The 27,977-nt window shown below is 43.7% G+C and overlaps 1 protein-coding gene across 1 annotated transcript in view; it reads left to right on the top strand.

The window, feature by feature from the left end:
- angpt1 (angiopoietin 1) overlaps positions 1 to 27,977 on the top strand; it is a 54,536-nt gene that overhangs the window by 10,387 nt on the left and 16,172 nt on the right. Inside the window, exons 2-7 of the mRNA XM_079175590.1 lie at positions 12,768 to 12,923; positions 13,592 to 13,713; positions 14,857 to 15,089; positions 20,574 to 20,701; positions 22,219 to 22,320; positions 25,844 to 26,010. Of these exons, the coding sequence (XP_079031716.1) occupies positions 12,768 to 12,923; positions 13,592 to 13,713; positions 14,857 to 15,089; positions 20,574 to 20,701; positions 22,219 to 22,320; positions 25,844 to 26,010 (908 nt within the window). The remainder of the gene's footprint in view (positions 1 to 12,767; positions 12,924 to 13,591; positions 13,714 to 14,856; positions 15,090 to 20,573; positions 20,702 to 22,218; positions 22,321 to 25,843; positions 26,011 to 27,977) is intronic.

Genomic DNA, 27,977 nt, shown 5'->3' on the forward strand with positions numbered 1-27,977 from the left:
ATAAAATATTTATATATTTTCTTTCTTCCAGCGGGGACGGGCATTGGCAGGGGAAACACTGATATAGAAGCTCATATACACCCATAAATCTGCATATATGTTCCGATAACACACTCCCGACCCTGCTTTCGGAACTGTGTTTGCCTCGTCCGGGACCCGAGCCAGGCTCCTCACATTCAGCACCAGGGCCAGACGTGACACAGTACAGTGTGTTATGTGTCCCCTCCACTGTTCAAAAATAACACCCTCGAAACACATTACAGAGCATGTCAAAAGTCCTCGTAAAATCTTTTTTTTCATCCTTCGTCCTCTCAGCTCGTTGCGCTTTTGGTTGATGGCCCAGTCTAGCTGATGGAAAACACCTGCTGCACCCCGTTTGTGTTGCATACTTTGATGAATATTTTCTTCCCTGATACCGATTTTAATGCCTAGAATAAGGGATTTAGCTTCTACCGGTAATGTATAAAATCAATATACCCCATTGAGTGGCAACTGATTGTGGTCACTCTTGAATAAGACAACATGAGGCTGTAACACATCACGTATTCTGAGCTGCATAAATTACCTTGAATATAAAAATAGTTTTGACTTCAGTTTCCTTGATTTATCTTCAGGTTTCTGTTTCACACTAACATTTTAAAGCAATACATGTCGATATGTGATACATGTTTTGGCATCCGTTGCCTCATTCATTGGCACACTTCACACTCTAAATGACAGGACCACTTAAACACGACTGGTGCCGATCAGCAGCTTGTTGACCTCAAACGGTGTCATGAAATGGGCCTTCAGCAGACGAGATGTAAGTATTCTTCCTGGCTCAAGTTTTAGCCTTGACTACCACGTTGCTGGATGGAAAACCACAGTAAAGTATCCCAACACTTATCGCTCCTCCAAAGTACCAAAGTGTATCACAGTAGCCCGCAGACCGGTCCTGAAATGTGCTGCCGTGCGTTGACCTCACAGGAAGTCGCTCATAAATCTGTCATTGATCGAACAGATGAATGTGCTTTTTTTTTGGGTCTGCGTTTACAACCGAAATACAAATGCTTACAAATGGCTCTTGATGTTTATTGAAATTGACTTGTTAGCAGTGGTTGTGCCGACGGAGAGGCTAAATCTCCAGAGGCCTGCGTGTTTGTGGACTTCTGCATGTCTGTGCAGACGAATGTGTGTCACTCTAAAAGTCCGTTTCTGCACACGTGTTCGTGCACGGCATCGTACTGATGGCCTGTAAAAGAATCAAATGAGATGTTACTTGCTCCGACTGAAAAGAGGCTGTAGCGTGCATCTGATGCGTCATGTCTAGAATAGCACATGTCAAACCAATGATACCCTTTCTGAACAATGTCGAAAACACACTTCCTGTCTTCAGTTACGTGTTTGTCCTCACTCAACAGTGAGTGTACCAACACATTTTCTGCTTGATTCATTTCCTTTATATGTAATAGTATACAGCTGAGGTCTTTGGGCTGTTAAGAAAGTTAAGTTTTCAAAGTTCACTCTTGATCGAGGAGAAAAAAGATCCATTAACCACCAGGTACTTTTAAAGGGCCAGCGTGTGTAGCATTTAGGGGGATCTGTTGGTATCGTTGTGTTTTTGTTACCTTCAAGCGAGCCATTCATATATACACAAGGAGCGTGTTCTCTTCACAGAGTCCGCCGTGTTGCGCCGCCGTGTTCCTACGGTAGCCCAGAATGGACAAACCAAACACTGGCTGTAGATAGGGGCCATTTAGCTTTTCACTAAACTTCGTGGCAGGCCACGTAGTTTTCTGCTTTAAAGCCAACATTTCTGAGAAGTTCAAAAATGACTTTGAAAAAAAATGGAAATCTAAACATCTACAATACCAACTGAGAAAACAGTATCTGCTGATGTAGAGCAGGCAATTCAATCAAGAGCTCAGCTAAAGTGCCCCTGAAGTGAGATTTAAGAGTTAAAGTAAGTACTTCATTCAATCACTATTTCCGCCATATTCTACCCCTTGAAGTACAAGAGGCTAACAGGACGAGATCAGATCTGTTTCGTTTGTGTTCAGTGAAGATATGCCTTGTTCCTAAAAATGGTTTATGCTTTTGGAGGTCTGTGGGAATTCCTGTGTGATGTGCGAGGATGTTTTGCTTTATTGTGTTGACATAACGATCCCAGCAGTTGGTTCTGATCATTTGAGCCATCCTCTTCTTTTTACACACTCATCTGGTGCACTTCAGCCTGTAAAAATACACAGAAACCTGGGCACAGGAAAGACCAGGGGTTATCCATCCAGTGCACCATGTGTCATCTATACTTCTCTAAACCCTCCTATTCTTCCCTACTGTGTTATTTCGCATCATTTAGTATGCTGTAAATCACCCAAAAATGGAAAGCCCGACAAATTGCACGTTTCCCATGCTTGTTCCAACTGATTTTAGATGCGTGACTCACAAATATATTCATCCCGCGGTTTTTCTAAGAAGAGCTGTATCGCAGCAGACTACAAAGACGTACTACGCACACGTTATCAGCGTTTTCATCCATCATCGGCTTTAAGGCCAGACAGCGGCAACTGTTTCTGATGTTGCGGCGGTTTGAAAAGTGTCTGTGAGCTGCGTTTTATCACTAACAGCAGCATCTGCTTTCCCCCTCTCCAACAGCCGCGGTGAACCACAGGTCAGACTGAAACAGCTCCATCTGGAGATGTTAGTCTGGCTACCGCACCTCGTCTTCCTGCTCATCTCTTTTTTTTTTTGTTTAGATTGAGTGTCGCTTCTGCATCACTTAGGGGAGGAATTTAGGCCTGCACGCACACACGCTCACACACTCCACACTACCTTAATGTACCGCCATCCATTCTTAAAAGTGAGTCATGTGTCCGCTGATGTGATGAATAGCCCGGCGTCTGTTTGTTAGCCACCAGCAAAAGCAACAGTGCGAGAGTGGAAAGTGACTCGGCGTGAGTAACATAATCTGGACCCGATGGCGATAGCGTCGATCCGTCTTTGGTGATAGAAGCAACGCAAAGCAGAGATTGTAAAAAAAGAAGGGGGGAGGGGGATAGATAATGCAGAGCGGCAGAAAGAGAAAGCGAGGGAAAACTGCACGGCTGCGGTTGGAGTTTCACTGTGGTGATTGTAACCCTGGACGGCTGCAGCAACGGTTTATAAACTCCGGAGTCCTCGCTTAATGGGATGTCGAGATGAAAGATAAACTCAAACGTGACATTTGAAAGAAACAACCCCCTGTCATTAAACGCCCATTCGTTTTGATTAGAAGAGACACCCAGCTTTGATAGATAGTGGTGCTGGCACACACAAACGCTGGAAGCAGGGTTTTTTGTTTTTTTCCTGAAATGTTGCCCGGCTCGGAGGTTTTAATACATAACAGTAATGTTTCTGTCATGGCTGAGCTTGAAACAAAACATGTCCTTTTGCATCTTCTTCTGCAGCTTCTTGGCAGAGGAATCCCCCCGCTGTGATGTTTAGAGGGTACTCTGGAATGCTATCTCAAGTATTTGGATGTAAACGCCTCCTCCGTGGGATGGCGGGTTTTTGTGGTATCCCTGTGTGCTTCAGCAAAAGGGGCAGACTGACATGGCCTATTGCATTAACTCCAAAATAAAAAAATCCATCGTAAGGGACATTCCTGCCCGGATGTGTCCCCGAGGACAAGTTCCCATGCAGGACAACCTGCGTCACGATTGTCTACAGACTGCCCCTCTGCTGGTACTTACTGGTTTCAGACCTAGATGAATGAGCAGGTCCCGGTTTGTTTGGTTGTTTGGGTTCCGTACACATTCCCATGCCTTGGGTGAGTGCAAGTACTTCCTCTCCCATACGGCCAGATACGCATAATTAATTGGATTAATTTTTGGGCCCACTTTGACATCAGAGAGCAGGATTGTGAAAATATACATTCATGCTTAAGTTGCACTTCACTGTATTTATTTCCGTCCAACGTGGAATGAAACCACAAGACATTGAGATGGTTTCGTCTGCTTGAGGTTTGAGTCAAACATGAAATATATCGTTTAGTACAGCGTTTGAAGGTCAAATGGGTCCTTAAGTACTTTTCTAGGGGAACTACTGCTCCGTCCAAGGGGGGGCTATAAACAATATTGTGCCAGCTGTACATCCAGTGGCTGCTACGCAATAATGTTGAAAGGATACAATATTTGATGTTAGTCATCTTACTGTTCAGACATTACTTTTGTTCTGGATTAGGCCTACTCTAAGAACAATGGTATCAGTACTACACTTAAAATACACTTCAACGTTTTTCCTTAACTGGAAAACCAGACCAACTTTCACTATTCTAATCCTGACATGCAAAATTGTTACAATTTCTCAATTCTAAGATGCGCCGCAATTGGGACGTGAACATTGATGCAGTGACACAGTGACACAGTTTGGTTTCATTTCAGTAAATTCTTTAAGTCTTTATTGTGTTTTGCTGTCATCTGCTGGACGGAGCTTTTTCGAAAGCTCTTTTTAAATAAAAAGGGAGTTCTCTTCCTTTTGTAATGACAAACTGATAATACTTAAAAGCTGAATTGATCAGATATCAGATCAAATTGATCCTGCTGACAGGTCCCAGTCTCACCTTTAGCTGCAGAGCTACATTGGCTGTATCAGTAAAATCGCTAAGAGGGTCTAAAAAGTTGCTGAATCTAGCGAGAAGAATTGAACGGTGGTTCCACAGACAGCTCCACCGGCTGCTCAGCTCTAGATTAATGTGAATAAAATATTAACGTGATGTACTTAACGTATAACTGAGGAACCCTGACAACTATTTATCGACCAGCCTTAGCTGTATGGTCAGCACTCGACTGCTATCTAGCTACAACATACAGGTAGCTGACGCCGGATGGTTTGACTGACTCATCACTCTTCTGGGCTTCGTGAGCAGCACAATCAAGTAATCCTCGCTAACTTTTTAAATATCAAAAGTGGCATTTCCCTCCGAAGAAAGAAAAATACATAATTTGGCTGAGTGCACTTGACACCAGCTCAAGTTGCACCATGTTTCATTTTGTAGTTTGTTTAACTCCCAAAATATGTATCTTGATACAGCTTATAAAGTCTAAAAAAACGGGAAGCCTGCTGACAGTGTTGACTCTGCTCTTGATTTAATTAGGTGCAAGGGTGTTGGAGGTTTTCTTTACAGGGGTTACTGTCGCAATGACTTTGGCATTAAAGCCTGTACTATATATTTTAATGTTTTCGTGCATGCTTTTTAAAAACCTTTTTTTTTTTTTTAACTACCATGCATTTCTCTACAGGGATTTAAAATAAACCTTCCACATACTTCCACGTCCGTGACTTGAGCTTTATGTGCTGCTACTGGAATCAGGTTAAAGCGTAGAGTTATCACTTTCTGGATCAACTCTGAAAATTCATTTCCGTAATGAATTTTGAATGTAAAAACAAGCAAGTGTCCACAGCACCGCACCAGTGTCAATAACAGAAAAGTAAAAACATTTCTGTTGGATGTGCTCACGCGAGCTCCAAAGTGATTAACAACTCAAGTTCAAGGCGAAACATGCTGTACGTCTCTTTTCTGATGCGAAGAGAAAGTCCATTCTTTCCAATACATAATGTCAAAACTTAATTTGTTTACCTCATTTGACTTTTGAGATGAATTGGCTTTCATCGTACATATTACAGACGTACAGAAGACTTTCTCTGAGTCGTCTCGCTCTGAGGCTTGTAGTTAATCACTGAAGGTATGTCTTATAGACACAACACTGTCAGAGTACTTGATTTAAAAAGTCCTCAAGCTAGAAGCCACATTCACATGGTCTGATTTCTGTTGGTGATCACACGTCTTCATTTAGGACAAAGCTTAGCGTAAAATACCAAATTTGTGTCTGAGGGGAAAAGTGGCAATAACATAAAAAGCTAACTGCCACATTCATGTTTTGAAATATGTCAATTATTTTTCCAAAGAAGACTAAAAACAGAAACGGAACATCACGTCTCTTTTCAGTTCTCAGGGCTTTTATATTTTGGGATGTGTGACCTCATCCCAATAAACATTGACATATCAAATTTGACTCAACTAGAGCCACATTTCTGCCAATGTGTGTTTCTAAATCATGATGTAGCACCACATTCTTCACATTTCACTCAGACTGTCTTGAAATCCAGCCTTGTTATTTCATAGTGGTTTTCTATTGTTCTAACTTAGTAAATTGGCCTCTTTCAAAGCTCATTAGTCATTTTAAAATTCAACACATCAAACTTTACCATCACATTTCCCACTCTGTTTTTACAGTTTGTGGTTCTGCACTGGATAATGATTAACAAGACCGTGCAGGTTGCACGTAGTTGACTAAATGAAAATGGAAAATCGATTAGGCCTAAAAGATTTGTCCTCCGGTGAGACGTTCTGATTTGTTTTTCCCACAGAAACAACCTTGACAGTTCTTGACAACTCAACTGTTGGCTAAATATTCTCATCATATTTCTTTCATTGTCTGCCCTGTTGACAAACCATTGTGACAGAAAACTTTTGAAATGGTCCGCCTCTGATCCTGCCAAACGATTTTTGGGCACCACCAAGTAAGCACAATGATTTACCCAGTAATTTATACAGAGAAACGGTTGGTTTGTTTTTCAGGTTGTGTACACAAGGCTCATTATGTCCTTGGAAATGCACAACCGAGAAAATGCAATTGACGTCAACACAACAGCGGGTTGACGGAAAGAAAAAAGGACAGAAAAGAAGAAAGAAAGATGTAAAAGGAGGGGAGAAAAGAGTCTTAGGAAGGCGGGGGGGGGGGGGTTGGCGGTAGCTGCGTTGTTTTTCAGATGGCAGTTGGTCTTTCTGGCCGAGTGGCGTCCAGATCAACAGTATTGGGACAGAGCAACAGAGATGAGGAAGGGGCTGGACCACCCACCTCACTGCAGACCCCCGTCTCTGATATTTGACCATTCGCTAAGCTACCCCTCACTGTTGCTACGGCTGCAGGCTTTCCAGTCTTGCACACCACATATGCTGTCTATAGTGATGAAGATGGCAGATTTACTCCTCAAAATGTGTTTTTAATTTTGAAACAATGGGACCTTGATTTCAGATAAAAGCCTAACAACCATTGATTCTGCCAAATGCAAATAAAACTGATGCTTTTATCAGCTGTATCTAACGAGGCAACAATTCAACTTTTTCAGTCCCGAAACCAATACCGTGGCTTCAGATATGGGCTGATAAAGACAACCAATCTGATACCAGTGTTTAGTTAAAAAGCTGAATGCCTCATTGCGTGAAAGTGCTCATTCTTTTATAAGACAACATTAGGCTTGACATATACATCGTTTTCCTCCAATTGTTAAACCAAATGAGACAAATAAATACGTAAATATGAATTTACTGTATTGTTAATGTGCACCAGCAACTTCTTAAAAACAAATCCTCAAATTTTGTTAGATTTTCTTTGGCAAGATGCTTCTCAACGTTGGTTTTGTTAGATTTTGCAGCAGTGCTGCTGTCACAAGTAGCCAAAGAGATTGAGACAGCTGATTTGTTTGTTGTATCTCCCTCAGCTATGAGGTCTACCATCGTGCTGCTGACACATGACGTAGTACGAGCGTGTGTAATCAGACGAAACATAGAACTGAATTGAATCGATTGTGATATCTGATCCAGCTATTTGAGTCGGTATTGTACCGATATCAGTATCGGATCAGTGCATTGCTAGCTGTGGCTACCTCGCTAATAAAGCTAAGCTAATGTTAGCGACATTTTAATGATTTCTGTTGAATCTTCTTAAAAGTAGAAAAATGCCTAAATATGTACTTGATAGCTACATACATGATGTTGTGCTAAAAGTGACCTTAACGTGTTGTCTGTGGTTGCAGGAGCATACATTTCCTCAAATCCAATAAAGAGTAGAGCTGCTAATCTTAGCGTAATAGACATATTATAACACAAATATTACACAAATATGTTGTAGTCGTGAATGGGTCTTTGTTTAACATAACCTGTAACCTCACAAACTAATCTTTAGTTAATGTTGTTTAGTTACGACGTACACATTGACCCTGAAAGCAATGCTTGATTGCTGGAGATGGTAAGCTAGTTAGCTTTATGCTATTATATTGAGGAATCCTCTTCTTAGCATATCAGGCCTGGAGTGCCTCGTAAAGATAGCTAAACTGTGATTGGAGAACTGCAATTTTGGGGGAGATGTTAAACGAAAGGTCAGTTGATCAAACCTCCCATTTCATAGTCAAGTATGAGCTGCAATTTTGTCCACTAAGGCATAAATCACATCTGTTTGTTTTGATATATTTTCATCTGTCTTCCTGCCACTCTCTCTATTTCTCTCTCAACATTCTATAAGAGGAAAATAAATGTGGCAGCAATTGAGTAAATGCCTGGATGTTGACCACCAGGGCGAAGGTGACAGAGGTCAACCGGGAGTTCATCCTGAGTTGTTACTCACCTGATCTTGACAGAGTTAGAGTCTTAAAACTTTGTCATGGTGGATTAAAAAAACAAACAGGCCCGTGACTGAGTAAGACAGCTTTCTGAACTGCACGCAGAGGTTGCCTGTATCTGTATTCTGGAGAGTGACAGGACAGAGAGTCAGGGTAACACCTCCTAAAGCCCCACCAGGGTGAATTATAGGCCCAGGTCTCAAAGAGGGGGTGTCAAATTCACCCTTCATTGTCAGTGGGCGATAAGATGGCGCGAGTCAATCCCCTGCCGTTCTGTCCAAGGTGGCTTGTTTTACCCTAGGAGGTGCTGATTTCGAGGGTGGGTGGCAGCGCGTGACGCCCCCCCAGCTCTAGTCCATTAAAGTGGTTTGAAATGGATTTAGGCCTGAGCGTAAAGGACGCATCCCAGAGCCCCAGTAACACCATCACGCCCCCTCCACCCCCACCCGACACTCCAGACAAGAGATAAGCAGAGATGTGACAGAGCTACAGCAGTAAGTGTTTTATACAGTCCAGACCCACAGTTGTCTGACTCTCACAGAGTCTCCACCGCTGCCGCTGCTGCTGTTTAGAAAGAGATCAAGACCCCATTTCAGAATGGCTAAATGGGAAATGTCAGAAAAGTGGTTAACATTTGCAGTAATCTGTTAAAAAGATAGCAGGGAGTATCATCTTGAGGAATAATCCTGTTCTTGGCTCTCAAGAGATGGCAATTTAGCAGCTGCACCGTGATGATGTGCAGAAGATGTCGTGGATGTCAGCTCTGTGCCTTTTTCTTCCCGTGAACACTTGTCCCTGCGTACGATGAACAGTCCCTTTGCTCCTAAAATCAAAGGCATCCTGCTGCAGGTACACGCTTTACGTTGTCCAGCTTGTCATTTATGTTGTAGACAGCCCAAAGCAGCTTGTTCAGTGATTAAAGGCCAGTTGTACCTCATAAACTGTCTAAACGGACCAGTCTGTACATGCAGTACGCTACATCGTGAGGGTGCAGTTAAGGTACTAATGGATCGCCGTGGTTGTGATGGCAGGCAGCGTCGTTGGTAATGTCACAGGCAGTTCACACGAAGCCAGCCTGTGCCAAACACACCACCTTTAAACCTTTATGCCTCCATGTTAAGTAGCACTCAGGGAAACATAAACGTGTGTTTATGCAACTCTCACTTAGCAAACAGTGATTTTGTGAAACCAGAGGCTAGATTTAGTAGTTTCTAAAAGCAGAGCCTGGTATTATTGCACCTTCTGGAATGTCCCCTATAAATCACACCCACACACAATAATAAAATATTTGATTCAAGTGGAGTTTCATTTAATTTGTCTTTCTTTCCAAAGTGGGAAATGTTCCCGCACAGAAGGGAATTGACAAAAGTTACAACTTTAAAAATTGCAAATTTCAAAAGGGAGGCTGTAACTTTTGAATGAAGAAATAACACATTCTTTCCTAAACAAATGAAAAGCTTAATTTGGAAGCAATAAAACAAAACATTCCTGTCTTTAGTACACTCTGGCTATAACCTTATTTGGTCTGGTATGACCCATCGGCTCATGGTGGCTAATCTTGGCAAACGTTAGGTAAATATTTCTGTTCAACCACCATCAATCAGTGAATTTACTGACTTCTCTCCACTGTTACGGTGCGTATTTAGGATTACACCAGAATGTTCACTTGTGGCCACAGTGGCTTCTTCATCATGCTTAGATGCTTACACCTGACTGTAAAGTTAAAGGTGACCCTTTTTTTTTTTTTTTTTTTTTAACCCTGAGTTGGTGGGCTCCACCTAGAGGCTTACCAAGCCATAAACATTTTAAGCCACGTTTTCTGCTCGGACACCTGTTTCTCGTCAACTTCTCATTCGTGAGAAAACTTTACGAGTATCAGACAAAATTCCCACTTGGTTTTGTTATTTCATTGACTTTTTGACTCTATCTCTTGATGAAAATGCACCATGAATTGAAATGAGCCTAAATTGGTTCCGGTTTCAGGTCAACTGTAAATGGTTTAATTACAATATATACTGGAAAAAAATATGTCATTGGCATAGTAACCTCATGTCTTCGTAGAAAATAAAGCACCACAACCTTTGCATTCTCATCCTTCACTCAAATGTATTTCAACATTTGTTACTTTTGGTAGTCAGTGACTGGAAAAGAACAGCATTTAACTGGAGCCGAGGTTAGAAACCATCGAAATAGCCCCACGCCCACAAAGACCCATTTTACGGCTTCCCGAGTGCTGATTTTACATGATTGGGCTTGTTTGCGTAATCTTGTTTCTCCTTGGTACTTTCCATTTATGACCCCCACCAGATCCAGCCATGAGTAAGCCACATTCCCTACAACACAGACCATGAGGTGATCCCTGGGCTTTAGTTTCTGTCCGCCGTTTGTCCCTTTGGTACCCTTTCTCTCAAGGTGACTTACACTGTGCAAAGACGATAGTCTCAGCAGATGAGTTAACTGCAGTGCAAAGCTGCTGCTGTAAGATGTATGAAGCAGGGAGGTTTATTAAACCGTGGCCTAAAAGGATGTAACAAACTACACATCCACAGAGTTCAGAGATTTTACACTTCTATATGGACGAAAGAACATTTCCAAAAACAGTCATATTATCTGGTTTATTATCAGGCAGAGTAGTCCATCATTACTTGAGCTTTGTGGATTCGAGGTCCCACTGTTTTCTTTCCAATTCCTCAGGCCAGACTATTGGAGGTTCTGTGGAAAGTGACACTTAGATCAGCCGTTTGTAGTTCGCAGTTAGGGGAAGCGGTGTTTATGTCTACATATCACTTTAGTATTGTTGCCAAGAGAGGACAATAACAGCATGGAAATGGCTACTTTTTCTGCTGGTGGATGTTTTACTAGAAACACAGGCCATATCCCCGGGCCTCAGGACTATCATAAGAGCATTGACGTGAACCTACAGAGATTCATTGAGACCTGTGCTGTCACCGCCTGCTTTTTGCGGAAGTGTCTTTTTATTCCCAACAAAGCATTTTCCTCGAGCAGTTAAACTTGGCCCACAGTTACAGTACAGGACGGGGACTGTTGCTAAGGACACCAACACATGCGATGTTGTGCTGTTTGACTCTGATTCGTCTTGGCTGATGCGTTCCTGAAACATGGCTGTTACACACCATCGATGAGCCAAAGAAAAACTGAAAATCTCCCCACTGGCCGATTATTGAATCACCTCAGACTGTCTTCAGGCATGTGGACACTTAAAATCCAATCAAGTCAGAGTTATTTATAAATTAATGTCAGTAACCATACTCATAAAAATCACTCAAATCACTCACAACTCAACCAGTTCCGCACAACGTGATTGGATGATACCTTTATTTGCGTTGCAAAAAACCTCAGAAAAATCAATCTTGTTACGCTGCTTTTTTTGCAGTGTAATATTTGCATTTTGTGTGAAAATATTAATGAATAAAACAGTCGACGTGTGAATTAATCGACCACACAAAAACGCCCCTAGGTGTGTAAAGGCCTTTGATTACCTGAATCTACTTGAGCCTCAGGAAAGGAAAGGAAAGGAAATCAACAATTCCCTGGGAGGAATATTATATAAATAATCCGAGCACAGTACACAGACGGTCAACATAGTTAATCCATGAAGAATCGTATCCAACACAAACCTCCATCTTTGTTTGGCCATTTGTTTGCGTTTGGAGATAAGGATAAAAGAGTTCTTTACAGACACGCTTCAGTTGATATCTGTTCATCTCTGCCTCTTCCATCCAAAGCTAACCACCTACATCTGGCTGTGCCCACATTGACTAAACCCATTCTTCACTTGAGAGCCAATCAAATTTGTGGATTTCTTCAGATGTAGGCAACATAAGAAACCCCTTTTCACCCAGTGTGCAACCACAAGATGTTTAAAAAATCTAGTCAAAGAATTTTGTATCTTGATTGAGGCACATTATAAGGCATCCTGAAAACGTGCTATTAGTGTGAATGTGTAAGAGAACAAGTGGGGACAAGAACAATGCCTCAAAAACATCAGTGTAGCCAGCTCATGTATTTCTTAAGAACTGCCTGATGTCAGTGAACCAGTGTAAACCACCTTTTTACCATTTTACTGCACTGTGATCACAAAATCAGTTCAGTCTAGTGCCTCATTAACAAACCAGTGGGACCAGTTATATCAGCTGTGCATCAGAGGCTAATGTGGCATCTGAGTTACAATGTCTCGACATTGATCTGAAGCTAAAATCGAGCCATTAAGGTTCCATGATTCAATTTCAATCAATGGGGCAAACCTACACGTATACTGTGTTCTGTTCTCTTCTGTGTGTCTCTGATCTCCAATGCAACCTTTTTTCTTTGTCTTTTTTTGGGTGCAGATTGAGAACTACATCAAAGAGAGCATGAAGACAGAGATGGCTCAGCTGCAGCAGACTGCCGTCCACAACCACACAGCAGCCATGTTGGAAATGGGCACCAACCTCCTTTCTCAGACGGCCGAACAGACGCGCAAGCTAACTAACGTCGAGACGCAGGTAACGCCTTCGAAAAAAAACACACACACACAATCGCGCGCTGATGCTCTCGAACGTGCAGATGTGTCCGATTCAACTCTCTCTTTACGTCTTTCCCATGCACACACACACACACACACACACACACACACACACACACATACCGAGAGGATCCATCTTAAGCACCATTAACTCAACTATTCCGTGTTCAACTGCCCCAAAAAGGTTACAGAGCAGTGGCCAAAGACAATACCGATGCTATATAAATGCCGACCCCTTCTTTGACTCGTTTGGCTCAGGTTCCGTTCAGTGTTTGTTTGGAGGAGTTTGAGGAGGAGGTGACGGAAAGTTTTAAAGTGAGTGGCGGATAATTTTAGCTGCAGCGCTAAAAAGATAACTGTTTGCAAAGTACAAAAAATAAAAAAGCTAATCATAGCAGAGATGAATATCTCATAAGTATTACCATGTGTTGGGTGAACACTTGACAAAATGAAAACAAAGTTGGTTTATATTTTATCTCCAGTGTCTAGAAAGCCTTAAAAACAGCCCTGCGTTTCATGGTTTCCCTTAAAGGTTTGTTGCACATGTGCGTGATATTAGCTAGTAATACTACAACTAATATAGAATATATAGAGGCATAGTATCATCTACTATATATATGTGTGTGTGTGTATTTCTTATCTTGGCAGGTTCTGAATCAGACATCCAGGCTTGAGATCCAGCTGCTGGAAAATTCTCTCTCCACTAACAAGTTGGAGAAAGAGTTAATGGTCCAGACCAATGAGATCAGCAAGCTGCATGACAAGAACAGGTAAACAGACAACACTTGGAGCCAACATAAACACACACACACACACACACACACACTGGACACAATCCAGACTGCAGCAGAGATAGATTGAAGGCAATAAAGATGATGTATCGACAGTCTGTACTGCTGTTATCTGCGGGATTGCGGGACCGAAATCAAAGGCTTGCTACCAGCTCTCATGTTCTGTCCATTTTCCAAAACAATATTCAGTTGTTTATACAACAGCATTATAGGAAACTAGGCTTTCCATGTTGGACCACTGTGCAGTTGTTGCAAAATCAGGATATTAAAATGTTTTGGTCTCCAAATCTTGTCCTTTTACAGTGATTGGGGCTGTGGGATTGTCTTAGATGATGTAGTGTTTAAAAGGGTTCGGTCCACGTCTCCCGTTGCAGTGTCCATAGAGACTCCATGCAATCACTTTGGAAAAAAGTGAACACCATTTGAAAGCGCAGTCTCCAGTGATTCTGACTTTTTTTTGATAGCTATTCTCGAGGCTTACATAGAATGATTTCTAAGGGCAATTCCCCTAAACCTCAGCAATTATGACATTATTCCATCTTGTACGTGTCGTCTGTACTTTTTCCTTTACCAAATATATAATAGAGGGAAACATGTGATCAGTTAATGAATTTTGATGTCAGCCTATATCATCTTTCAGACATCTTACAGCGGTAATTCACACGTACGGAAAGGGCTTACTTATTTACCTATGAGGCGTGTGTTTACATTGTGTGGGGAAACACATAGCAACCAAACCTACAGACATCCTTATTTGTAGTTTTGCACACTTCTTGTATTTGTAATCCCATATCGCTCTCTGGGAAATAACATACCAGTGTCCATGACAAAGTACAGCAGGAAGTAGAAATGTCAAAAGTAGAAGAATTTCACTAATTCAGCTTTATTCTGCTGACCCCTATTTATAATGCTGCTGCTGCTAAAAAAGGAAGAGATACACGTTACATAATCAGTAAGTCACTGGTATTATCATAATAAAAACTGCAAAACAATATTCAATCCATTTAAATCTGTAAAAACAAACCAGATTCCAGCGGATTTGGATGCCCTGAAGGACCTTAATAATTAGCAACTTTTCCGTCTTCTGTAAAAAACTCGTCTCCCTTTCGTCCTTTCCCTCAGCCTGCTGGAGCAGAAGATGTTAGAAATGGAAATGCGACACCGCGAGGAGCTGGAGGCGCTGAAGCAGGAGAAGGGGAGTCTCCACACCCTGGTGGGGAGGCAGAGCGGGGTTATCGGGGAGCTAGAGGCCCAGCTGAGCCGGGCCTCGGGGAACAGCACGGCCCTGCAGAGACAGCAGCAAGAGATGATGGACACCGTCCACAACCTGCTCAACCTCTGCTCCAAAGATGGAGGTAGGTGAACTGGAGTCAGAGTCTCAAAAGCTGAGATGTTTGGAGCTTTTACGGCAATTGTGAATATGCTCTTAAGGCACATCCTGGTACTTGTATGGTGCTGAGGATGGAGGACAAGAAAGTCACAAGCTATTAGAGGTGTAAGAAGATGTTTAACCAAATCAGGAAGCCTGATAACCAAGATAAGCCACTGAGAGTTGTTTGAGCCCTGCAGCTGACGGTGAAATACCAGGAATGGTTAAGTTGAGGAAGGTTTCGATTTCGGACGCAGCAATCTTTTTTTCCTGAGCCGATGTAGCTAACGAGTGAGCCGTCTCGTTTTTTTTTACTCATCTTTGTTGAGAGTTGCGCATGCGCAGCACAGATCGGGCAGGATATATAGATCAGGTAGCGAGCGACACGTGTTGTTGTTGTTCCTGCGCAGCGTAAATGAGCTGATGAATGATATAACATGATATCGGATCAATGCATTTCATTCTGTATCGAAGGCATTTCCAATACTGGTATCGGAACAACTCTAATGACATCACTTGGAACAAAGGATTTCATTGGCCAAACAAATATTTCCACAGGTGGAAATCAGTTGGGATCGAGGTCCGTCTTCTTTATTTTTTCCGCAGTGGTGTTTTTTTAATACAGTGTGCATTTTGCGGACAAAAATATGCACTTGGTGTGAAACGGATTCTAGTTTTGTTTCATTTTGAAACCCTGAAGCAAAATCAAGGACATCCACCGTGCACTGGCTTGGTTCAACCATTGAAGAAATCTGTGTTTCAGTGGAGGAGAGTGTTATTCAGTCATCTGTTTATTAGTTATAGAGTGATCCAAATTGTAGCGGTAGTTTACCCTTCATATTATATATTATAGAGCAAGGCATTACAATATATTATTAGTTCTGTGCTATAATAAAATAATATAGCTTCCTTACATGCATTTCTGGTAACGGCCACTAAGGGGTTCAGTGAGCCCCACTGAACCGATGCAAACTAGCGATGACCCTCACCTAGAATATGCCTAGCGACCCTTGCCAGACCACAATGTGCAAAGCTAAATTTGCTCCAGGCTACGAGGCAGCACTCGACTTGCTTTGCATTACTTACTTCCTCTGGTAAAATGTTAGAGCTACAACATCTTCGAGTTTACAATCCTCATGAAATTGTGATGACAACCAGTTCTATAAACCTCACCCCATACCGAGAGACACAGGGATGGCCTGGCTATTAAAGCCTGCATCATTGAGAGCAGCATGAAGAAAGAAACACGGTTCTTATTGTAACCCGGTGCGCTCCTGTTAAAGAGGTTTGGTGCCTCTCATAAACCAGCGTGGTGCTCTCTTTTTTCTTTTTTGTTGCAAATATCACTTTTCACGCTTAACTTGATAAAGTCTTTGCGCACACAGCTTCACGGAAACGTTAAGCATGAAGTAATAGGCTTATTTTATTCCTCAGAGTCTCTCGCTTCTGTTAAGAACCCAGGGATTTCCCTTTTGGCCCAACGTTTGACCCGACAGCAACGCAAACCCCTGCTGCTCGGTCAAACACGGTGAACTTATTTACCCCTTTCTCACCCATTTAAACACCGAACCCACTTGATCCTAACAGTGGCTTTAAATCCCATCAGTCACAGGAGATTTGACATGAATATCTGTGTCTGGGGGGGGGGGGGGGGGGGGGGGGGGTCGGATGCCATTTCCATTTGCGGATTTCCGGCCGAGACGCCTTCGAGACCCCACTGTGCTCCTTGAGCTTTCCCAACAGACAGGAAACGACAAGGATATGAAGGGATGTAGGAGTCACGAGTGGATAACCAGTGCATATGATAACACATGCTTCTTATTTATCACGCCGCTCCCTTTTGTAATTTTAATGTTCCATGCGTAAAATAGGTCACGGGTGGCCTCTGCTCGCTCTCCATCTGTTTAGTCTGGATTTGTGTATGTTGCATTTAATTACCAGAGGTCTTTTGAGACCACTTTTGCCTGACCGGTCGTTATGTATCCTCTCCATGTTCAAGTGTGTCCACATGCAACACTTCTGGCTCTCTTCTTTTTACTGGCTTTGTAATCTGCCAAGTTTGATTAAATTCTCTGAATTTTATGCTTTCTTAGCCTTTGTTTTGACACCGTTCCAGCCATTTCCAGTGTCAGCGGGGTCAGGAGGAGCGGGGGGGCACCACAGCCGGGTCCCGCTGTCCATGATTGGTGGCTGTCTTAATGAGAGGCGATAGAAATGGAACGTGGCCGCCGCCGCCGCTCTGTGGTTGGTCCTTTCCTCTTCCATGAGGGCTGAGGCGGGAGCGCCGGGGGGTCAGAGGTCTCCGCTTTCTTCACCCCAGCCTGAATAAGTCAAACTGTAATAGCTCCTGGGGGACGCCCCGTCCAAAGGAGGCGAAGGAGTAGGTAGACCTCACCGATCACGTGACGCATTGCCCCTTGTTTTTCCGACAAAACACAGAAGCAGCAAAGCTCTCTCTTCTTGTTTTTCCACGTTCAGGGGAGGGCTTTTGTTTGTTTGAGAACTGGATTAGTGTTTTTGTTTGAGGAAAGGGTTAGCACGTGATGCCACGGAGTGGCGTCTGCTTGCGTTAGTCACTGTTTTGAAAACTGAGCCCGAGCATTTCCTCTAAAGCATGGACTCAAATCATCTTTGACTTTGCTTTGGGGAAGATTACGCATACTTAGAAAATGGAGTTTTAACACTAAATCTCCATGAACTCTCTTTTTTTCCCCCCCCGGCTGTCCGTGTACGGCTTTTCCTAAAAATCAAGGCTTCCAGTGCAAACTGAGGCCCGGGCGGACGTGTTTGATGTGGCCAGATGTGACAGCGCAGCTCTTGTTTAGGTTGTAATCATTACCCAAACCTCATTAGGGTGCAATGAGCCGCGTACCGTTATTAACGGTAATCGACGTCAGCTTTGGAACACTCGTTCAAAAATTTCTGGCTGCTAAATATGATTTTGTTTTACAGTGTTCTATTATCCCACTTAATGATTGGCATTCATCATTTTTACAGCCGCTTACTCAGTAGGAGTCAAACAAAGTGGGATTATTTTAGGGCTCCGCTCAAAAATGCCTTAAAAAAAAGAATTAAAAAGAAAATATGTGGGTTGTAATGCCTCCACAAGACAGTACGGTAAACCGCTTCATTAGACGTGCCTTTACAAACCAGACCAAATTGTTTCACTGCTGCACATGCTTATTTTTATGCTTCAGCGACCAGCAGAATGAGTTGACACTTATTGTTGCAAAAGCCCTGTAAAGTGTGCAGTTATTGCGAGTCACCTCGGTGACCTTCCTAAAACCTTTATTTGCGCAGAGGGAGCGAGACTGTTTTATTATATGTTGTCGTTTGCACACGTCTGTTAAAGCCCTTAAATGGAGCAATGTGTTTTAGAGCCATGTAATAAGGCGGTAGATGGCAATGTCATCACAGTTGGTAAGATCATTGATTGCATTTACCTGGTATTTTAGGTCAAAATGAATCCATTGAGACTGTATGGCAGAGTGATAAAACATCAACAGGAGGTCTCTACTCACCGGTAAACTTACGAAGTGAACTTTGGAAGTTAGTAGGTATGTTATTTAGTTATAGGAAGTATGATTTCTATTATTAAACAGAACTTGACTCTCATGAATCTTACACATTACCCAGACGACCACAATCCTCTTCGCATGCTAAACAGGGACTACACATCATTGTTGACAAGTGTACTGTGGGAATGAACTGGGTGTTATTTCATAGCGCTTTGCATCCTTCACATATGAATACACCAGAGAAAATCCGTTGGATCTCGGAAATGGGATCACTTAAACTCTCAGCGGCATTTAGAGGCTGATTATAGTCACATGGGAGCAGTGATGTCTACGGCAGTCCATTTAGCTCCATTACTCGCTCTCTTCAGCGCGAGTGTTTGGGCTCATTTGGCAAGGGTACTGATTTATGCAAACACCCGAGCCCTGCCGGCCTTTTCACATGAACCCCCCTACTGCATACGAGTCCCCGCTGAACCACAAAATATTTTTCTGTAAATAAATATCGGGACATAAATAATATTTGCAGAGCTGGGCACCACGCTGTTTCGAGGGAGCCGCTCCGACACTCGAGCGTTGCGTCCCTCGGTGAACGGTCTTCTTCCACCGAGGGAGATCTCAGAGGCGATTGTGAAATGATTGTCCACACTGTTGCGGATCGAAGGCCAGAGAGCTCCCCTCTGTCAATGATCTCCCCCCCGGCCTCTAAAATGTGCCCCGCTGTCTGCCGGCTTGGGGTAAATTACCGCCTGACAGGGCCTCTCTTTGTTGTATTAGAGTCCGGGGCGTGAGGGCCCACTCTGTCAACCTGTCACAGCAGGAGATTCTTGTCGCCGACACTCAATACTTTGTCAAAATGCACCAAAATAAGCGCCCTGCTTCCACCGGGATGTTCCACGCTCAGGAAGGGGGGGGGGGTCAAAGCAGAGGCTGAGGCTCGCTGACACTTTTCCCTGACATCTTCTTTTCCCCAAGTCTTCCAACAATAAAAACAACGGTGTGAAAATGTAGATGACCGCTTCATATGGGAGGAGAAAGGGAGGAAGAAAGAGGAGCGAGAGATAGAGAGAAAAAAAAAAAGGAAAATCGGAAGGAATTTCCATCAATATAACAAGGGCTTGCAAGGTAAATACAAACCACTTGTTATAACAGGAACTTGAAATTTATAGCTTGTAGTATTTTGTCCTTAGCCCCTTGCTTGGTTTCAAAATAGTGCCGCCATAATTACCCACAGATGGAACTGGATGCAGCTGGTCCCGTCAAAAGACCGAGGCCTTTCTCTCGGAGCGGGGGGATCATCCAGTCGACGAACTGCTGCTTCTCTCTTGCTAATAACTTAGTCGCCCTCAGATTGTATCTGGCCGTTACAAGATACTCGCAGTGAGGCCTCGCCGAGCTTCTGCCTCAGACTCCTTTTATGTTTTCTCCTCTGAGATGTACGTATCTGAAATATGATAAATTGACCCGATGTTCGCAATTTGTGAGTTCATAAAACATTCTAGAACTATGATTCCCATGCTTGTCCGACACACAAGGGGTTGCATGAAGGGTAACGGCGGGGGTTTTTTGTACAATGCTATTGCTGTGTCTGTGTTTATTTGATCCCTTGATTTATCACAAAATGTTTTCACACCTGAGCCTTGGCATCCTGTCCGTCTAAAACTGCTCGTCTCGCGTTTCTGACAGACAGCTGGCACATGTGGCAACAAAATGTCTCATGTCAGAGTGGTATTGATCTTCTCACCTTACGCTCAGCAAGAAAGTCAATAAGCATTTTTCCCCAAAATGTCAAACTGTTCCTTTGAAGTAGCGGCCGCAGAGTCTCAGCAGCAAAGAGCGAGACACTCAAACTCAAAAGCAATACCCAGTTACTCAACAGACGCTAGTGCTTGATATTTATTTGTAGAACTTGAGCTAGCTTAACACTGTTTCCATTATTACTTTACTATACGCAGTTGTGCCTAATAGCACGAAGGTCGCGGACGAAGAGAAGAAGTTCCGCGACTGCGCCGACCTCTACCAGGCCGGCTTCCATAAGAGCGGAGTCTACACCATCCAGATCAACCCTCAGGAGACCAAAAAGGTGGGAAGCCATGATATCTCACCATAACTACACTGTAATGTGACAATATCTGCCTCTTCATCACTTCTAGGTCGCTCGTTCACAGTGGGTTTACAGGGAATCCTGAAAGCTGAAAATACACTTGGCAGCTTTGTGAGCGCAGGAGTTTATCTGAGGGGGGGGGGGAGGGTGAAACTGGACACTGAGCTGATCACGATGGTGACAATCGTGCAAGCGTGTGTGTGGACGTGTGTTCTCAACCTCTACACTGTGCTTACATAAGCTTGATTGATGGGAGTGATGATTTAATAAGGTAAGAGGTCGGCACAAGGTTTTTGTGTGTGTGTGGATTTCTGTCTCTCAAAGTCAAGATTGGTGCTGCTGGGCTACTCGCAGAAATTAGAAATCTACTCCTCTGCATGGGCTCGTGCAGAATGGGAGCGGGGATCGATATTCAGGGAAGAGCTGTATCGGCGATTGCCCACCTCAAGACCTCGTAAAAGAATTGTGATTCGACTTGAGTCTGCCATGTCAGAGTGGTCAAGAACCACTTGTAAAGAAATACAATGGGTATTGAGAGAGTTGCAGACTTCTCTGCAAAATCGACTGAAAAGCGTTTAATTCTGAACCAACTTTCATGCAATTTGGTTTGTTACAACCATGAGAAATTGAGCACGATACTATGCCGATACCTATGTGGCAACACACATCTGGCCTTGCGCCCGTTTGAAGCATCTAAGCTTCAAACCTCCGGGTGGAAATTCCCGCCCGCAGCTAACTGGCTAACTTTCACTATCCGAGTGGAAGCTAGTTAGTCGAGTCTTCACGCTAGACGTTCGTTCATGTTAATTCAACACCTGCCGAGTCATCGGCAGCTCCCACACTCCCAGCTGTGTGTTCGTCCCATATTTTATTTTTCCACGTCAGTACATAAGTAAGTTTGTGCATGAACACCATGAATGATGAGCTCGTCTTGGGGGAAACGGCTCTGTCAAGGGCACTTCCTTAATTATACCCAGGCCGCGTTCATGTGTGTTCAGCTGTGTGGGCTGGCTGAGGTGAGAGACCTTCTCCACTCCGCCCTGGGGTCTCCTCAAAACAAAGAGAGCGACGCTGCAGACAGAGCACCAGCCCTGCGTTATCAGCTTACACACAATCGGGTCCAAGGTTAAGGGCCACATTACACCAAGGACCTCCACTTTGATCCTGCAGAAACGAGGCCGCCTGATGAGGAGCATCTCCGGGGAGTCGCTATGGGATAAGGAGACGCTGATTAAGTTTGAGGAGGACCCAGATACGTCGCATTCCCAAAGATGATTCATCATGAAAGCTGGGAAAAAGGAGTGTCTGAAACCAAATGATTGTCCAAGTGACCCTTCATTGTTTGTTAATGCCGCTGAGTCACGTTGAATGTCGAATTCATCAGCGTGTTAGATAAATTTCACACAGAGACCTATGAGTGCTGTCATTGTTCCATTACCTTCATCCATGGGTTTTTCCCCGCCCCTCCTTTGCTTTCTCTCTTTTCAATTGTGTAGGTCTATTGCAACATGGAAACAGCCGGCGGTGGATGGACGCTCATCCAGCGCAGAGAGGACGGCACTGTGGACTTCCAGAGAACGTGGAAGGAGTACAAGATGGTGAGACGAGACAAAGCACACACACACACACTCGTCTGGCGTGCAGACACTCATCCATATCTATTCAAATCAAGATAACGGTGGTCCTTTTAAGCACGAGACAGTGAGTCAACACTGAAGATGATTCACAAAATGAAGATAAAACACTTACATGTCCGTTACAAAACTGTACGATGAGCAAAACATCCCGTTTAAAAAAATACACTACGGATTATGATAAATGGCGGACGCTTTTTTGGCCTCCATTGAACACGCTGAAAGCTAAGAGGCAGGATCCGCCAATCCAGATGTCATTCCTCCTCAGCAATAGCCCCCCCCCCCGTTGTACTAGCAATATTGTTTAGGGTGTCTGAGACTTTCTCCCGCTCCTTAGCCGAGGCTTCAGTGACCTGCTGTTATTCTTCCTCTTCTTCCAACAGGAAATTATTACCTAAATCTGCAAACAACACATTTGTTTAGTCTCCGTTGCGCTGTGCCAGGTGTGTCATCTGTTTGCCATCAGGGAGAAATCTATGCGTATTTGCGTTAAGGGTGTTAACATTTCAGAGCCGAAGCTGCGTTTTTTCGGCGGTGAATTGCATTTATTATTGCTGGCCGTCGCATTGCTTGTGTTTGCTGCGGAAGTCACCTGTGTATGCCTTCCACTAGCTGTGAGTTTATTGTCAAATGGACCGTGTTCACTCTGTCCCCTGTTGTCTGCTTTGTGTGTCCCGTTTAATTATTTCCCCCTGTCTCCTGCTGATGTACAAACCTCCAGTCAATGGGAAAGGATTTCTAAGTTTGTGGGACATTATAACCAGAGGAAATCCCAAGTTAGATTGAATAAAAGCGCTGAACACTTGTGAAAGGTTTGAATGGTGAAAAGAGAAACAATAAGACAAATACAAATAAAGAAAATAACTATATGTGAAGCCTAAAAAGAAAGAACCAACTAGACTCCCTCTCCCCTTCCAAACAAAGACGTATTGCATCTCGGCAGTCGGCAGTCAATGACGGCATAAAACAGTCAATAAAATAGTTTTTCCAGACCTCTTGTGAATCACCGCAACCATCAGAGGTCACACACACACACACACACGACTGACCGCATGATCTCCCCACAGGCCGGCGGAGGTAATGATTGAACAGGTGTCATGTAGAACAGGGTGTGCATTGGGCACACTCATGGACCCTTGACCGGCATTTACTGGTGGTCTCCTTGAAAACCCCCGGAGGTGATCGACGGTGCTTGATTGTGTGTTAGTCGTTTTCTCATTCTTCATCTCCAGAGAGGCTTGTGCTCACAGATTTTAATATTGAATGTCCTTTTGAGGATTTGTAAATCTTTCGGTAACCACTGACGTTCTTTGTGGGACCATGGAGAGACTTTTTGGCAACGGGGACGTAGTGCAGTGATGCGAGTGTTTACAATCACATTGCCAGGAGACCACACATCACAATGGGACCTCGCAAATTATATTCACAACTCACTCTTCCATCTTATCAGCATGTGAAAATGGTGCTTGTAGAGCGATGCTTTCCAGCCTCTACAAGCACCTCGGGGGGGTACTTGTGCAGTTTCCGGGGGGTAAGAGGGAAGCTCATGTAGTTAACTAGTCCATTTACAGTGAGCAGTGAGCTGACGGTCAGCCGGAGTCACTTGTAACACATTAACATCGCACGTTGCTGGCAAGTTGCTGGAAACTGAAGCAGGAATGGTTAACAGTCAGAACTTGACATTTGGTCCAACTACATTCGTGCAATGTAGTCCGTCTACAAAACAATCAATTGCAAGTGTAGGGATGACGATAGGACGTAGAAATGTCACGTATAGTGTTTTTTATAGCGCTTGCATAATTGCAATGTGAAACCAAAACTAACTGCATTAAATGAATACGCTAACAAAGATGTTGGTAGGGGAAGCATTCTACTTTCTGTTTGTATTCCGTGTAGTAATGACACATGATTCATGTTTGAGCCGGCTTTGTCAGGTTAAAAAAAAAAAGATAGTCAATCAGAGGACAAAGTCTTGTCCCAGATGTGTCAGGCCAACAGCCAATGGGTTCCAAGATTGCGAAAAAGGCCCAAAATGTACAAGCGGTTTATATAGTTAGCTTAAAGTATGAATAAACACTCGAAATAATATATATGTATCATCATATGTAATAAATAAACAGTTGAAATAGTAAGTTAAAAGTAATGGATTCTGCCACTCCTAAGTAGTATGAACGCAAACTTGACCAAAGCAACATAAACATTGACAGTTCAGATATATTGTATTGTTTTAAAGGACTGGACTCTCTCAGTAATTCATCTTTGCATGAACAGCAGTTGCTGACATTTACAGTGCTCAGTGTTTATAACTACTCTCCTCCCTGACAGAGTGCTTTTAGCAAGTGTAACCAAAATACAAACTAAGAGCTCAATCCAACAAGGTGATGAAGCATCTCCTCATCTCCTCTCAGCTGGGTGATTTTAATCAGGTTTGCGTGCGAGAGATCGCGAAGAACCGGAATCACATAAAGGAACAACCACGGAGCCCCACGGAGCTCCCAAACCTTTTATGGTTTATTCCGCACTCACAGCAGGTGAACATCTCATCAGGAGTGAGATCAATTCTAGAGAAAGCGTGGGGGGGGGGGGGGGGGGGGCAGTAATGGGCCCCAGTCACTTTCTCTTCCACCCACTCGGCAGGACATGCCTAAGGCTAGAGGAATGCCCCATATTTACTTTCCCTCCTTCCCATTCCCCATCACCACACACGCTCAGAACAAACACAGACTTCTCCCTGACTTTGCCCCCTCAGCCCCCCCCCCCCCCCCCCCCCCCCCCCGATCTTTAATGGAGGGGTTCAGACTGTCCTGTCAGAGCTGTAATGTCTTCCCGCTTCACCATATTCCCCTCTGCAATCCACTGCTCTTGCCGCTGTCAGAAGCACTTTGCCTGTGACCGGGAGCCGATCCGATCAAATGCAAACTTTTGCAGTTGTTTGAAGGAGCGTCACGTGCATGCAGTGTATATATTTTGGGAAAGAAGTCTTAAAGTAATAATGAGTTTAGCATGTGTGTGACTCGAGAGGAAGACAGGAATGGAAAAAAGGTGTGTGTCTACGTCAGCTGGTACCAATTTAGACGACTTTTATAGGTAGGTAAGTCTATCCACGTGGAGGACCAAGCCAAAGGCAAGCTTAAGAAACCTGCATAAAACACATTAATATACAATGTGAGTAATGTGTGCGGCTTATTCACTGAGATCTGGAGGAACGGAAAAGAATCCTGGGAAGCTATGAGTAAATGCAGCACAGAAACATTGTTGCTGGTGGATACATTATTTATTATCAGGAACAGTTTGTTCAAAGTATAAATCAATAAATAACTGTGAAAATTCCTTCCAATCCATTCCACAATCCTCTAGTGATGAGATGTTATCATTCTAAGGAAAGACTGATGGTAGCAGTGGATAATATCTAGTCCATGATTTACAAAAAGGGATTTTCCGCACTATTCGCGCACTGACTGTTGTGTTCCTCTTCCTGTCATTCCAGGGTTTCGGCAGCTTGCCTGCAGAGCACTGGTTGGGGAACGAGTACGTCTACCAGTTGACCAGCCAGAGGCAGTACGCCCTCCGTGTAGAACTGACCGACTGGGACGGACACCAGGCCTTCTCGCTATATGACCGCTTCCAGATCGGCGGTGAGAAACAAAACTACAGGTAAGACGGCTGATGTGAAGCTACTGGTCGACATAGACGGGGGTCATGCTTTGTGTTTCTTCAGGCCAAGGAACACACTCAGACAGCGAGACGCGTCCGTCCTCATTACAGCTTTTTTTACAGCGGCTGGTATATATCCTCTGGTTTGAACTTTTATCTGCATCGCATGTTAAAATGATACAGACTTCAGGCTGAACTTTGAATAAATGAATGAATCCTCAAATAACCTGTCGAAGGCAGTGTTGGTCGGTCGGCCGGTCTGTCCATCCCTTTGGTCCAGACTGAACTATCTCAACCGCTATTGGTTGAATTTGCCATGACATTTGGTACAAACATTTATGCCATGAATTATCATCACTTTTATCTAGCCTTCACCATTGGAAGGAGCAACGGAATTATATGAGGACACATTACATCGATGGAAGGACAAAATGTTCGAAAGTGTTAACATTATAAACATGGCTAGAGCAACTGTGAGCTCTCCAGACACTTCAATCAAGTCGGTCCGGTTTATGTAAGTCTGCGGCGAGGCTTTTCTCATCGCAAATTCCTTCCAAACCAAATCCATCGCTTGTCGTCGTCTCCTCGTTTTCCTTTGATTGACGCTTTGTCCTTGCGTGTTGCGGGGGCGAGGGTTTCTGTTTTCTTTTGTGGGGGTTAATGATAACAGGCCTCAAACTATGGCAGCTGCTTGGCCCTCTCAGATGTGGAAAACTACTGCAAATTCCACAGAGTTCCGAGCAATTGCTGGCTTCTCGGGAGAAGGTCTGACATCTCCAATTCTGCAGCTTTCACTGGATGGCTGGTTCCCTCTGATAAGAGGTCCCTTTAGTTGCGAAATGTCTTGCGTCCAGCTTTGAATGACGAAATGAGGAACGCGAATCTGTGGCTTGAAAGCCTTTACCTCAACCCTTCCATTCCTCGCACACAAGTGTTTCCCTCCGGTGGGTGGGGGGGTGGGGGGGGCCGCGTGAGGCTTGTTGCCATAATATTCAATTTTCTAAATTGTCATGCGATGACAGGGGTTTCACTTTACGAGGTTTCCGTCTTGAGGAGCTCGTACCTGGAGTGGTTCTCTCTGAGGACCGGAGAAATGGATTTCAATCAAGCAGAAGAGATCGAGTTGTTTTTTTGTTTTGTTTTGAATTTAACGCAGAGTTGAGGTTTTGTGTGACGACTGAGTGAATTCATCTCTTATTACGATACCTTTAGTCTCTACCTCTGGCTCTGGTTTGAATGCACAGGCGCTGACCTCAGGCTTGTGTACAAAGCCCACTGATCTGTAGAGTGCAGGCCCGAATCAAACCTCAATACGTACTGAACTGTGTCTTTCCTTGTGTGAATCCCTTTCATGCACACACACACATTTATATCTGCTTTCATATCGTCCTTTCTGGGGTTTTCTTACGCATATTTTTAGCATCCCACGCTTGACCTTATGTTCTTTTTAAATAAGGAAACCATAATTGTTTTTGTCCCGCTGCGGCAGGCAAAGGGCATCCCTGGCCATTGCAGCCTTGTATTTCATGCAGGCTCATGCTGTTTATGAGTCCAATCGACACACTGATCTCTAGAAATAGATTTGTTCTGGAAAAATAGTTGTGGTATGATAATCACCCACTGCTCCTCTGAAACACGGGCCAAAACAAACCAGATGGCGGGGCCCAAAACAAACCAACGCTGCCATGTTTTCTGCTTTGGCACCTACCTGCTTTTAAATGTGCTCCGAATTACATTTCGTGCTCTGAAACCTAAGCGATGGTTGTACGCGATATGCCTTTCAGTTGGTTTGGGATTATCTTCTGTCCTCCGTGGTGGTTTAATGGAATACAGTCTGCGTCAGTGCGAATCAGACAAACATTTGTAGAGAACATTTGGTGTCGTAAATCTGCCTCTTGCTCTCTGTCTCGCTGTCTCACACACACACACACACACACACACACACACACACACACACACACACACAC

This window comes from Pholis gunnellus (genome assembly GCF_910591455.1).
Source record: "Pholis gunnellus genome assembly, chromosome: 16".
Classification (NCBI taxonomy): domain Eukaryota; kingdom Metazoa; phylum Chordata; class Actinopteri; order Perciformes; family Pholidae; genus Pholis; species Pholis gunnellus.